The sequence below is a fragment of the Ranitomeya variabilis genome, chromosome 2, assembly GCF_051348905.1.
Source record: "Ranitomeya variabilis isolate aRanVar5 chromosome 2, aRanVar5.hap1, whole genome shotgun sequence".
NCBI lineage: Eukaryota > Metazoa > Chordata > Amphibia > Anura > Dendrobatidae > Ranitomeya > Ranitomeya variabilis.
Genome location: NC_135233.1, coordinates 376,250,041 through 376,264,321, shown reverse-complemented (window position 1 = coordinate 376,264,321; position 14,281 = coordinate 376,250,041). Strand labels below are relative to the sequence as shown.

At 40.7% G+C, this 14,281-nt stretch overlaps 1 protein-coding gene across 1 annotated transcript; it reads right to left on the bottom strand.

Annotated features, from left to right (window-relative positions):
- Positions 1-7,176: 7,176 nt before the first annotated feature.
- On the bottom strand, positions 7,177-13,802 carry LOC143809469 (lymphotoxin-alpha-like). The gene is made up of 4 exons (XM_077292538.1): positions 13,682-13,802; positions 12,634-12,676; positions 9,310-9,348; positions 7,177-8,861 (listed from the first exon to the last, which is right to left on the bottom strand). The coding sequence occupies exons 1-4, from the start codon at positions 13,796-13,798 to the stop codon at positions 8,431-8,433; spliced, it is 630 nt and encodes a 209-aa protein (XP_077148653.1). The 5' UTR covers positions 13,799-13,802; the 3' UTR covers positions 7,177-8,430.
- Between the last annotated feature and the right edge of the window lie 479 nt (positions 13,803-14,281).

Here is a 14,281-nt window from a genome sequence, read left to right as displayed (position 1 = left end):
TTTTAATGAACCCAAATTGCAAAACTGATTTTTAACCCCAAATTCATGCTTTTCAGAAAAAAAAAATCCCCCCCCCAAATGGGCACTATATATAAATATATTGTTATAGCAGTTAGAGCTCAGTTTCTGTTACATAGCGCTCCTTATTTCCTGATTACATAAATATTAGAATCCTGCAGTCAGCACTAGGGGGAGCTCATGTACTTACTGCATACTCGCACTCAGTAATCAGTCAGCATGCAGTGAGCTCCCTCTAGTGGTAACTGCAGGTACCCCAAATGTTGGTTCTTACATTTATGACTTCACAGCTGGACTTGGAGCTCTGTGTAGGAAAACTGGAGCTCTGCTCACTTTAACCCTTGCACTGCTGACACTTGCCCCCAGCTCAAGGGATTTCAGTACACGGCGACGTGGTGTTCTTCTTTCGTGCACCTGCTGGGGTTGTTTTTGTGTCATTTTCCTTGGGAATCTCATAATTACCTCCTGGACGTCAGCAATGACAATGAGGGGTGTCCGAACATGGTGTCCAGGTCTCAATATTAGCAATGTATAGGAAGGGCTGACTGGAAAGGGCGACATGTATTGCGCACTCTGAGATTATTTCTTTATTTCTTATCCCTAACCTCGACCAGTGCTTTTTGTGTGACCACACACGGTATGATGCCCCTGTTATAGGCTCCTTGCAGTAATGATGCCCCTAAAGATGCCCTCCAGTGCATTCCTCCGTACATTATGGTGTCCCCACAGCCCCCACACAGTATGATTCCCACAAATTGCCCCTACTCACAGTACAGGGTGGGCCATATATGGGGATAAACTTGGGTAGGCCATGTATATGGATACACCTAAAGAAAATGTGAATGGTTGGTGAAATCAACTTCCTGTTTGTGGCACATTAGTATATGGGAGGGGGAAACTTTTCAAGATGGGTGGTGACCATGGCGGCCATTTTGTAGTCGTCCATTTTGGATCCAAGTTTATAAATGGCCCACCCAGGTGTATCCATATAAATGGCCCACCCTGTATAATGCCCCTACATGCCTCCCGCCCTGTATAATGTTCCCACACAAAGCATGATGTCCCAACAGCAACGCACACACAGTATAATGTCCCTAAAGTCCAGAAACAAGGTATGATCTCCCCATAGCCCCCCACATTATAATATTCCAATAACCCTCCCCACACAGTATGATGTTCCCACAACCTCCGCAAAGCATGATGTCCTTAAAGCCCCCATAAAATATGAGGTCCCTAGAGCCCCTACACACAGTATACACTGATCCATCAGCTGATTGTCGGTAATAGCGTTACATCTTTGCAGACCAGCTAGGTGTGTGGGGCTCTCCTGTGCCGGTGGTGTTGCTGCTGTGGGAGTTTAGATTCCTGGTGACGTATTCTCTGCTGCTGTGGAGCTCAGCAGCAGAGCTTGTGTGTTTGTCACTTCCCCTGTGTTCTACCATTTGCAGTAGTGAGGCTAGCGTCCTTGCCAGCCAGTGTACTAGCCAGGGTATATTGAGGTGACAATCAGGGACTAGGCACGTGACTGCGGCGGGGGGAAGGACCCGTATAGGGCATTAGGGGAGCTTTGGAACAGGCACAGGTTGGTGTCAGGAGGTCTCCCTACTGTTAGGACCTTCCTCTACCTTTTACATCAAATTTGTATGCTGTGTTGTCCACTGGACTTACCCGTGTCTGAGCTTGACAATGTCCTTATAGTTCCCACAGACAGTATGATGACCCCAGTCACAGTATGATGACCCCAGTCACAGTATGATGACCCCATAGCCACCAGACAGATAATAATGTCCCCACAGTGCACCTCACTTAGAGTGCACCTCACACATTGTGAGGCCCCAAGGTGCTCCACCCACTGTATTTCTAGGCGGTTTGGGCTGGTCCAGAGAGGGACTGAGTGCAGGACTAAAGTTTTAACTTCAGTTTTGGTAATTGTGCAGGATTCACTTAACTAAAAAAACCTATATTGTTATCTATGGCAAAAGGAATTGGCGCAAGGTTCTTGGAAAGGGGGAAAAAAGAGTAAGACCCTTTAAAGATGGGTGACAGCACTCAGCATTTCTCTCTTCAATGTAAACTATCAGCAAACTTGCCAACTGTTTCTGAATACAACCATCAGTACTATGAGTGCAACTGTAGCATATAGCACTATACATCACCATCAGTGACAAATAAAGATGGTCTGTGTGCATGCAGTGACTCATCTATATGTGTATGACTGATACCGCACAATGGTGCTCATCATGGACATATCCATACCACAATACGGCAGAATCACATTTTCTAAGAAATATGACAAGGAGGAAACGCAGTAGGTGAGCCGCCCGCCGCATGAGAACAATGTGGGCCTGCTGCCATCTAGTGTTCACATAACAGATTGACAGATGTTGTTTCTGGGATCATTTTAGGACATGACATCTAGTTTGCTAAAGCGGAAGTATAAAAACAAAGAAAACCAAAATATATATATTACTTTTAGACATCACATATACCTGCTAGGACAGCTGAAAGCGTGAGCATCGATGTATGATGTCATGAGCGTACAGTTCGTGAGTCAAGCTCTAATAAAATAATTTTTGTCAATGACAAATTAGCGTTAGGTGTCATCCTCCCTATCGCTGTGGGTCCTTCCACTGGGACTCCCACCCATCCGGAGACTGGGGTTGTATGGCCTGTGTGTGCCCACCACCACTCTATTATTTGTCTATACCACCACAGGAGATAGGGTTGTGGTGTGGGCTACCAGGACCCCTAATGAAAGTCAAGGGTTTTTTTTGCACCCTCTAAACTGTGAACCTTTAGCAATCCCTGAGTCCCATCCATCAGTCCAACATTGAAGCACTTATTCACCAAGCACCTATATTGGGCTTTCAGGAAAATAGTGGTGAAATTATAGCTTACCCTTTGATTCTCTAGTGTTTTTCTACTTTTTGCAGAATTGAGACATCACATAAAAGAAGATGTTATTTTTTATAGCATTTTGTTTTTCATTACATTTTTTTGCATAAGAAGTTTATAACTCCAGCTATATCCCTAAAACTAAACCTATCCTTATCCCTAACTCTGTCCCTACCATCAACCCTATCCCTAACTTTAACCTTTTCACCAACCCTGTGTCCTGCCCCAGGATTTGATCCCCAGCAGTCCTGTGTTTGTCTGCCGATGTCGCTATCCGTTGAGCCACTGAAGATCCTGTCGTTGTCCGGGTGCTGACTACCCCTTATTTTTTGTCCGCTCCTTTTTATACAGCAGTTGTTTTCCCTTTGCTATCTGGTCGATCCAATCACTTTGGAGGGGCGTCTATTTAAACCTCCCTGCTGCCTCTGTTCCCTGCTGGTGGTTTCTTACAACTACCCAGTGTGATGGTGAAGGAGTAGTCCTTCTCTGTGGCAGTCTGTTGGTGTTTTCTCTAGGAGTTATCTGCGTGGTTTTGGTAGTGTGTGTATTTTCCTTATCCTCTCCCATTTGGTTGGTTGCGCCTACTGTTCCCTTGATTTCGACTTTATTGTTTCATGAGCGTTTTTGTATGATTGCAGTTTCCTTTCATCCCAGTCTGTTTCCCCTGTCTGTCTGGTTTGCGGTATCTGTTTCACGTCAGTTCCATACCTCCCTGGGTGGGGAGGAACTAGTCCAGTCTGCATTTAGTAAGGTTGGAGGCCCAGGCCTCTCTACTATCAAGAGTACCCCTGAGATAGTGAGGGTCCCAGTTCCAGGGACAGTTTTAGGCCCCTCTCCTTTAATTCAGTCCGGTACATAGTGACACCCTGGTCATAACCCTATCTTTAGCCTTGATTCTAACCCTATATCTAAGCTTAGCCCTAAATCTAACCCTACCCCTAACTCTTAATCTATAACATTTCATTCTGACTGGTGTGATTTGCATAGGCAGTGCTAGATCGATCTATCTATCTATCTATCTATCTATCTATCTATCTATCTATCTATCTATCTATTATCATATATTATCTATCTGTCTATCTATCTATCTATCTATCTATCTATTATCTATCTATCATCATATATTATCTATCTATCTGTCTGTCTATCTATTATCTATTTATCTATTATTTATTTATCTATCTATTATCTATCTATTATCTATCTATCTATCATATATTATACATCTATTATCTATCTATCTATCTATCTATCTATCTATCTATCTATCTATCTATCTATCTATTATATATCTATTATCGATCTATCTTTTAGAAATTAAAAAAATGGAGGCAGCACACAGTTCAAAGTGAAAAATAGAAGAGCTTCTGTTTAATAGCCCATCACGGCGACGTTTCGACTTAAAAGCCGTGATAGGCTATTAAACAGTTGTTCTTCTATTTTACACTTTGATCGGTGTGCTGCCTCCATTTTTTGAATCTCTACATAAGGTTTGGTATATGCCTGGGGGCCTTGCATCCTACTTCTTATTTTTTTTAAATCTATCTATCTATCTATCTATCTATCTATCTATCTATCTATCTATCTATCTATCTAGTATATCTATTTTTTACATCTTTTTGTGCTGTTTCCCTTTTTGTTTACTGTCTGGAAGGTCATTGGAATGCTGGTCAGGGAAGTGTGCACGCTTTAAGGTATCTATCTATTATCTATCTATCTATTATCAATCAATCTATTTATTTATTATCTATCTATTATGTATCTATTATATATCTATCTATTATCTATCTATCTATCTATCTATCTATCTATCTATCCATCCCATATTTATCTATCTATCTACTGTATCTATTATCTATCTATCTCTACCTTTGGATAGATGTGATCTAATCCTATGTCATCTTGGATAATGATGAAGGTATCAGTAAAATGGAGGTGAATATAAGAACGCCTTTATAGCGGGGGTGATATAGAATTAATATAAAAGCAGTACAATCCCAACACTGTTCTGGGTTTCCTCCTTTTATTGTGAGTGCTCGGTGTGAGCATAACAATGCATTGTAAGGAAGGGTGTGAATACTTTTGCACCACATTACATCTAAATACTCACAAACAAACACAAAACATTGTGAACTTGTTGAATCTTTTAAAATATGTTTATATCTAAAAAAAATATCTATAAAAGCCATCATAAAACTGCTACAAATATACAGAACTTTCCATCATTTTCAGCCTCATTGCGAGAACAATGTCCGTAGGGGAAGATAAATATGCCTAGAATATTTACACCCAGTTTGTGCTCCTCCGGTCTTTCTACCTACGTTAAATATTCACATATAAATAATTGTCGCCGTTCACATCTTTATTGAATACAACATTGAAGCGTAATATTATTTCTTTACGTTTCACTTTTTTCTGTGCACGTCGTCCATGCAATAGTGTAAGTCAATCTAAAAGCCACATCAAAAAGTATATATATATATATTCTTCACACCCGGCCATTATATACAGTAGCTTTTGGGGACAAAGAATGTTTTATCAGTTTCTTTTACATTCATAATAGCATAATATTATAATTTATTACCCCATTTTAAAGGAGCAGTTGCCCTAAAGGGGTGGAGATGGCAGCACAACTCCATTTCCCTTTGGGGGCTTATCACTGGGGTATAGCATGGATGTTACTGGATTTGGTCATTCATCTCCTAATGGTGGCTCGGCCCATACACCAAACACTCATTCGGCCAACAGTTACTTAAGCTGGTAGCTTATCTTTTAGGGAAATTAAATAATTGGGGGATTAAATTCAACATGTCTGAAGTACGATTGCAGGGGTGTCCCAGCTCAGAAAATTCTTAGAGCTCCGTTCCTCAGAGGTCCCAGTGTTGGGACCCCAGGGATCAGCAGATAATCACCTATCCTGTGGATAGATCATACTAAACTTACTAAACTTGAAGAACTCCTTAAAAGCAGCAGTGAAAAATATGGAAAAGTGTAATTTGGGTGCTGCCATGACCTCTTATCCCTTTTCTGCCACCACTTTAGCACCTTTTCTGCCACCACTTTTGCCCCTTTTCTGCCACCACTTTAGCACCTTTTCTGCCACCATTTTTGCCCCTTTTCTGCCATCTCTTTGGTGCCTTTTCTGCCATCATTTTGGCGCCTTTTCTGCCACCACTTTGGCACCTTTTCTGCCACCACTTTTGCGCCTTTTCTGCCATCACTTTGGTTGGTGCCTTTTCTGTCACCACTTTAGCGCCTTTTCTGCCACCTGCCACATTTCCCGATTTGGTTTTATATCTAGTTTTAGCTTGTTGTATTGACTTTCATTAGAAGACTCCATATTGACGAGGACATGCAGCGTCACATTCAGATCTAGCACATATACTCTGTCTAATAATATACAATTAATATATATAATTCTATAATAATATATTTGTTAAAACTAAATAAGAAAAAAAATTCTTATTATGTAGTGATCAGAGGCGAAGTAAATCGTGATCATTGAGAAAAAGAAGAAAAAAGGGCCGAAGTGCAAAAGTAGAAAACATAAAATGAGTCCATATTACTATTTTTGGCATAACTTGGATCATTCTTATTGGTCATGCATTCTTGTACATTAAACGAGACCTGTCACTTGCCATAAATCTGTATTCTTATTACTTGGTGTAAATGCCGCTTTTCTCATGAATCCGGCGATGTCTTTCTTTTGTTCCTGTGCTTCTCCGTTCCTGAGATATGGCTTCCTCTATATATAAATCTAATCTTGTTAGCCAAGTGGGCGTCCAAATAACGCATACGCAAATAATTATTGATGACTACGCCCACATGGTTAACAAGACTACCGTAGATTTATTTACAAGAAAGAGGAGGCCATATCTCAGGAACCGAGAGACGCAGAAAAAAAAGAAAAACATCTCCAGATTCAGAAGAACAGCGGTATTTATACCGGGTAAAAAAAATTGTGCATATTTATGGCATTTGACAGAGGTTGTATGAGATTAAAAATGTATGACTACTGTCTTACAAGAATAGTACTACACTTTTCCAAAGGTTTTGTGTAGTATTATAGTTGAATCTCATTAACTTCGATAGAGCTTCAATGCCAGACACAACCCATGGTCAAATGCGGACATGTTTTGGGAAGAAATTAGTAATAATTTTGAATCCTTCCCAATTTATATAAGATCACATTAAATGTCTGAAACTTAATAGGGAGCCTCTCACATCAAGTATTATTATTTCTATAAGCTAAAATATTTTAGAGAGAAAATTCACATTAAATAATTTTTAACATCAAGGTGAAATCTCGACAGATGCCTCTGGAGAGAGTCCTAGACTTTAGTGTGGATTGCCCATTGACAATTATCATACATGGTGATCCCATCACATTCCTAAGATCATTCATGGCCTATATCCGTGTCACGGTGCTCATACAGATGCCCCCTTCCTTACGTTAACCCTTAGTCCTCATAGTACTTACGTGTGATGACCAACTTTGGAGAGAAAATTAAACTTTGGCCATTGTATCAAAAGTATTTTTTTCAAAGATAGTCATCTCAACCCTCTCATCTTCAGATATCTGGGACCAAGAGGAAATACACATCTATAGTAACATCATCTACTAATATCTACCATGTAGTTCAAAGCAATTCAGAAAAGAAGAGCACCATTTCTAACATTACATTCTTCTATTAGTCGAAGAACTAGAACAGGGTTGGACTGGATCTACTCTACATCTGGAGGTATGGTAGGCAAAGCTCCATAGACTCCTTTATTGCTGGACTTCTTCTAATGAAGTCATACAAAACAAGACTTGGTGGATCAAGCAGAAGGTACAGTCGCATCTTTTGTGCTAAGAACAAAGTTGAGAGGCTTTATCTAGCCAAAACTAGTATTACATAGAATGATTCTGAAGAATGGCGATCAAAGTAACAGAAGGACCATGCAAGTCCACCATTTTGGCTCCCTTCAGTAGAGCATTAACCTCTGCGACGTCCATATACCCTAATAGGTCGTGTGGACATTGGTTGACGTCATGAAACAAATTTTGCAATTGGATTTGTTATAGTTGACGTAGGCAAACACTATTTCTATAACGTAAGACATAATAGACAATCACGGAGGAGTTACATTTTTTCATTTTTTTTAACCTTTAAATCTAAATGTCTATGGACATTTTAGAGGGACTTGTCAGCTTTGGCTTCCAGGTGGTTGCCATAATCTTAGAGTCTTGATTCCAGAACGCTATATAACCAGACTGGGGAACCTAAAGTCACATACTTCTTTACTCTTATGGGATGGTGCAGGAAATGTTTTACTTTTCACAGTACCAAGTGAAATCAGTGTGTCCTATTTATTTCATTTGATGTCCTTCAGAGCAGAGGACCATAATTTCTTGCATGTCTTTGCTCTGGTTGTAAAAAGGGGGAAGGGATTCTAATCAAGAGGCCCCATTTATGTCCTAAAATAGTCTAGGTTTGTAAAACGTGGACGTTGGTCAGAGGCACAACCCCGATCTTACAAGGCATAAGCACCAAAATAGGTTGTCCCACGTTCCCTCCTGAGAAATTCTGTTCCTAAGGTTGTAATGTACAATTTGTCGCCTTTTTCAAGCTGAAATACAGCCCCGAGAAATATGGACTTTCTCCACTCTGGAATGCTTCCAGAATTTTTAGACCGGGGTTGGGGTTGTTCGCAAGGTGTCTTATCTGCTCGGAGAAGTTGCACATTGTCGTTTTCCATTACGGAATCCAGCATCACATTAAGGGAGACAAGATTTTTGTTTTGTTGGGGACACGGTTTCCCTCCGAACATGGCCTGGGTGTATATGAAGTACAGGCCCTTGTGCTTCACGAGAAGTTTGTTGTCCTCAAGTGATAAGTTTCCTTGGCTGAAGGAGTAGTATGTTTCGGTGGTCCAAGTCAGCGAGTCCAGAATGGATGGATTGGCTGTAAGAATGGAAACAATGAAAAACAAGTCATCAAGTATTGACCTGACAATTGTGATCTAGAACAGCTTGTCCGATAATTTGGATGACATGGACGCCTTGGTACAAAGGCAAGTGGCCACCAAAATTCTTAATATCAACTAATATTTGCAGAATATTTACGGATAAAATCCAACCTAGATGTCCCCAATATCTATGAGCCGGAGACGAAAGTGGCTACAAAAGGCATCCCAATTTCCTGAGGGTGCAGGCAGTCTGCTCATTTCCATAGGTAACATGTATTACTCTACTTCACCCTAACGTGGAGCTATCGGGAAATTCAACATACCATCGGTGGACCCTTCAAACAACAAAGAATTTCCTGACAAGGAATACCCCTTTAATGGTAACCTAAAATTTATATTTTTATCTCCACAGTTGCTTAAAATAGTTCTATAACCGATATTTACCTTGAAAATGAGCTGCAGGCTTCTCAGGGGCTCTTAATACTGGAAAGGAAAGGTGAAGAATTAGGAATAAGGCAAAGTATAGCTGCACAATATTATTTGCTGAAACAATATCCGTTACCAAATTGTATTATGTAAGAAAAACCCCAAATAAGGACCGGTACGCCCAGATATTAAGGTTATCCACATAAGGGCTCAAATATCAGTCCATGAAGACAGTAAACATCCATAGATCCATCCCTGTACAATGTGAAGTGCAGCCCTTTGATGTAGACATCTGAGCTGCAGGAAGTAGGACCAGTGGGTTTTATCTTTTTTACTTTTATATCCTTGTGACTATATTTAACTGCGTTTAATGATGAAACTGACTAAAAAAACATTGCCATGAGTTTTAACCCCAGTAATCTGAATTAGAGATCCACCATTGTTCGTAAATTTGAACTCCCACCTTCTTCTCTACTTTTGTAAATTTTGCTTTGAAGGCGAGAAGGATGTTCAGATGAAGGTCACTGGTCTCTGCATGAGACACTTGTTTGTGACATACATTAGAAAATAGGACACAGGAAGACGAAAAAAAAACCTGCCTACATAGACCAGGGTGGTAAGCAATATGTGACATTGTCGATTTTTAACACACAATACTTAGCATAAAATAGCAACATTAACCCTTTAAGGATGCAGCCAATTTTTTTAAGTTTTTTTGCATTTCTCTGTTTTGCTCCCTTTTTCCAAGAGCCATAATTTATAAATATACTTATATTATAATGTTTACATTTTTTCCATCTAACCATAACTGTAGCGCGCAGGCACCGCGGTTCTCTGACCTCTCCCGGCGCATGCGCACTGTAGTACTTTGCTCTGCCCTCATCCGGACAGAGAAGCTGGAGCGCGATGCCGAGGATACTTCTGTGGATCACATAGGGACTCGTCATCTACACGAACCAAGAAGGAGGACGGCTTCGCAAGAAGATGGGGCCAACAAGAGCGACACCACTCGAACCGGACCGCCCAGCAGGTGAATATAATAAAAGGTCTTTTTCAAGTCTTGCATGGAATGCTGCATATCAGGGTTGAAAGGTGATGGTCGTATCGCATATCGGCCAAACCTGGTGACAGGTTCCCTTTAAAAAATTATGAAGTATGTTAAAATAAATTTGGTTTGTGTCCCTTTATTCTGACACAAGTATCTTTTTATTTTTCCTTTCAATGGAGCTGTGTTTGGGCTTGTTTCTTGCGTGCTGAACCGTTGTTTTTTAATGGTTCAACTTGGGTGCACATGTGACATTTTGTCTACTTTTTGTGTCATTTTGTTTGGGAGATGTGTGGCAACCAGATAGTAATGGGATTTTTTTTCTTTATAGCTTTTATCTTACAGTTTAAACAATTTTAGTGTTGCAGTATTTAGTGAAAATCATGGTCTCCTTTGGATTGGGTGCTGCATAGGGATTGTACCACTTATATGCCGCTGTGAGGGATTGATAGCAGCAGTTAAGCGGTTCAGTAGCAGCAATCGGAGCAAGCTCTGATTGCTGTTGTTAGAGGCAGGCAAAGTATAACACAGCCAGTACCTTAAGTTTATGGTGTACATTGCTAATCTATATGTAGGTCCAACGAATGTCCCTATGAGAAGACTGAAAGGCCAGAAGTGTTGTCATGTGGAAACTACAAGAGATGAGCTGTTCGAATCCAACACATTAGATCTAGAATGGCAAAGGAATAATCTTTTAAGACCTGTCCATGCGCTAAGCTGCATCAGCAAACATGTGGCACATGTACCAAACCTAGCAGGTAGGTGGTGTGCACATAAGTGTGTCCCCACTACTGCAATTGTGGATAACAAAGGTTTTGGTTGCAGTGACAGTCGGTCTGTACTAGTTTTAAGAAACAACACATTCCAGCTGTCCCATGCTTCACCAACGGGTGAATAAATTGGAAGGCTTAAGCTGAAAGTCGGTCTATACTGGTTTTAAGAAACCACATGATCCAGCTGTCCCATGCTTCACCAACAGGTGAACAATTTGGAAGGGTTAAGCTGAAGACTGACCTGATGGCAAATTACATTCAAACCATTAAATTACATAAAAATGAAGCATGCAACATCTTTCAGTAAGTCCAAATAGGAAACGTCAACCGCAAAAATGCCAACATATCCACAAGAGTACAAGTGGTCCGATACCAGAAAGTCTAAATCCCATAAAAAGTTTACGTTACACAACTTTTACATTGATGACACACAGGGTACTTCATGTTGGATTTTATTTTTTAAAATCCACACTATGTACAAAAAATGTTGCCGACCCTGCCCTACAGATGGCCTTGAACATGAGATGGTTGACGACTTGGCTCAGCGTTCATGTGTTGTCATCGGGGAGAGGGGAGAAAGTCCCTACTGGACTCCTTTGGCTTATCTTCCTGGAAGAAAGAAAGTTTGGGCATTGAAAATTCAAGTGCCTGATTCTTCAGATGGGAGAATCAGGAGTTACCCATACACATCAGAATGTCGGATGGTCCTGCCAAAATTGTTGGGTTTGGCCAACTATCATCTACATTGTATGGCGGGCTTTAGACATACTAGTGTAGATTGAGATCCATAGAACCCCATTTATACTAATAATTCAGCTCTGAATTGCAAAGAAAATCAACCTACCCATTCCCCGTCTAGTTCTGGACACTTTTTTTAACAGTCAGATGCCCAGATGGGCTCTAAGCTCACAAGATCCATTGAGTTATGGCATGTACCAAGCTTTCCCTGGTGCTGAAGCTAGCCCTGAGTTCTTTCTAGATAGCACATTCTGACAGAATACAGAAATATGTGGCCTACAAACTTTGAAAAGTTGGACGGGTACTCTGCATGCCAGATGACTGATCCAAGAAGCAAGTCCCGGGCAGCTTCTCTCCACCCTGCACCCTCCACACTGACAGGCCTCTCCTTAGTTGCCTATTCTGCCGAGCCCTCAACTTAGTGTTCCATCCATCTCTGACTATCAAGGGGCCACTGAACTGAAATGGGCAATCTCATGCCCTTACATATATCCTATGTTAATTTTACATTTCCAGTATCTCTTTGACCATAGGTAACCAGAGACATATCTTGAAGCTCTAGGGCCATAATGAAAAATCTAAGCTTTTACCATTTTCCATTTTCAATACTCTCATCTTAATATGTAACAGTTGGGCCTTGGCCCCATCAGGTTTCAATGTCTGGATGCAACTGCTACCTCTTTGTCACTTACTGTTCCACGCATATACCAAGTCCTTTATATATGACCCATCAGTAGGACCCCAAACATAAGAAATCAAAGGAACAGGAAATAGACGTATATCTACCTGGGTTAGCCGACCTTTGATGACGAGACATCTTGTCTTCTCTCTGTGAAGAAAAATTGTATTGAAAAATATATCCAAGATCTGGAGACAATCGGTAGTTGGAGTTATTCATTGAAACTTTTTGACTACTAAAAACAACATTTGTTGCATCAAATTATTGTCATCAAGTAATCTTCTCCTATCAAGTTGGAAAAAAGTACATGTGCCTGTACAGCCTGACAATTGATAATAGGATATTAATGAGAGTTTACCGTTGGACCTGATAGGTGATCAGAACATCCAATGACAACGGTACCATCCACCATGTGGGTAGAACACGCAGGATGGGAGCAAAAGAGGCATCAGACCAGACCTGAAGATTCATTTAGAACCCAGACCCCGCAATATTTCTTCCCATGGATCATAAAATTAATTGTGACCTCAGACCAGACCCATGAGATGATTCAGAGCCCAGACAAGACCCCTATTCAATGCTAAAGTCCAGACCATTCAGAACCCAGATTCATCAATTAAGATCCAAGACCAAACCCCTAAATGAACTGAGATTGAAGACCTCAAAGATTTTTCTAAACCGCAGACCAGACCCCTAAAACTTATTCAGATACCAAACCAAACCAAACCAATATATTATTTCAAACCCTAGAACATACTCAATTAATTTGAACCCTAGACCAGAACCCTAAATTAATTCTGACCCCGGGCAGGACTCCTAAATTCAGACCCCAGATTAGACCTTTAAATTAAGTCAAACCACAGACCAGACCCTTATATTAATTCAGATCCCAGATCTGACCCTCAATTCATTTTTGGCAATCCACTTCTAGGCACCACCATCGATACCACTTAGAATAAAGACTACATGTTCCGGGTCATCTTGGGTCGGTGGTCCTTATTGCAGCTCTTTCATCGGTGATATAGGTTGTCATATAGATTTCCAGGAAATACATATTAGGAATGGCTGATTAAAAGTTTTAACAACTGTGTAAAAGAGGCTAAAATCTAAAAAAAATTCTTGCAGGGACCTTGTATAAATGGTGAGAGCTCTTACCTTCACTGGAGACCCCACTGCAAGACATACAAGGCAGACAAGGGTTATCAGTCTGCCATATCCTAAAGTAGCAGGCCTCTGGCAAGTCCATGGGCTTCTGGGCGATGTCACAGTCATAGCGGCAGCTGGGAGATTGGAAGGATGTTGTGATTGGCAGCTACTGACAATCGGCAGTGAGAAGGAACGTGCAAGTGACCTGTCTTATAACAGTGCAGAAGAGAAGGTGGGAGGAAATGGCAGGGGAAACCCCTACCCCAATCAGGAAACTGACAAACACGCACCAAAAATCCTCCTAAAGACTGTACCAAAAGTGTGAGATGAGACTGAATATACAGTAGGATGCATTATTAAGATCACAAACAGCGCCACTCTAGTCCCTAGGCTGTGTCTGGTATTACAACTCAGCTCCATTCCTTCCATAATTCACTTTATTGCGCAGATATTGTGAGCACTGTTTATAGTGAATAAGATTAAAAAAAGTCACAAAAATCACTAACAAATAAAATTATAATTGGAAAACTGCTAGAACTTCCTAATTAGCGGAATTTTCTCATGAGTTCGCTTAGTTTGGTGTTCATCTTCTGCTCTTCAGCATTCTGA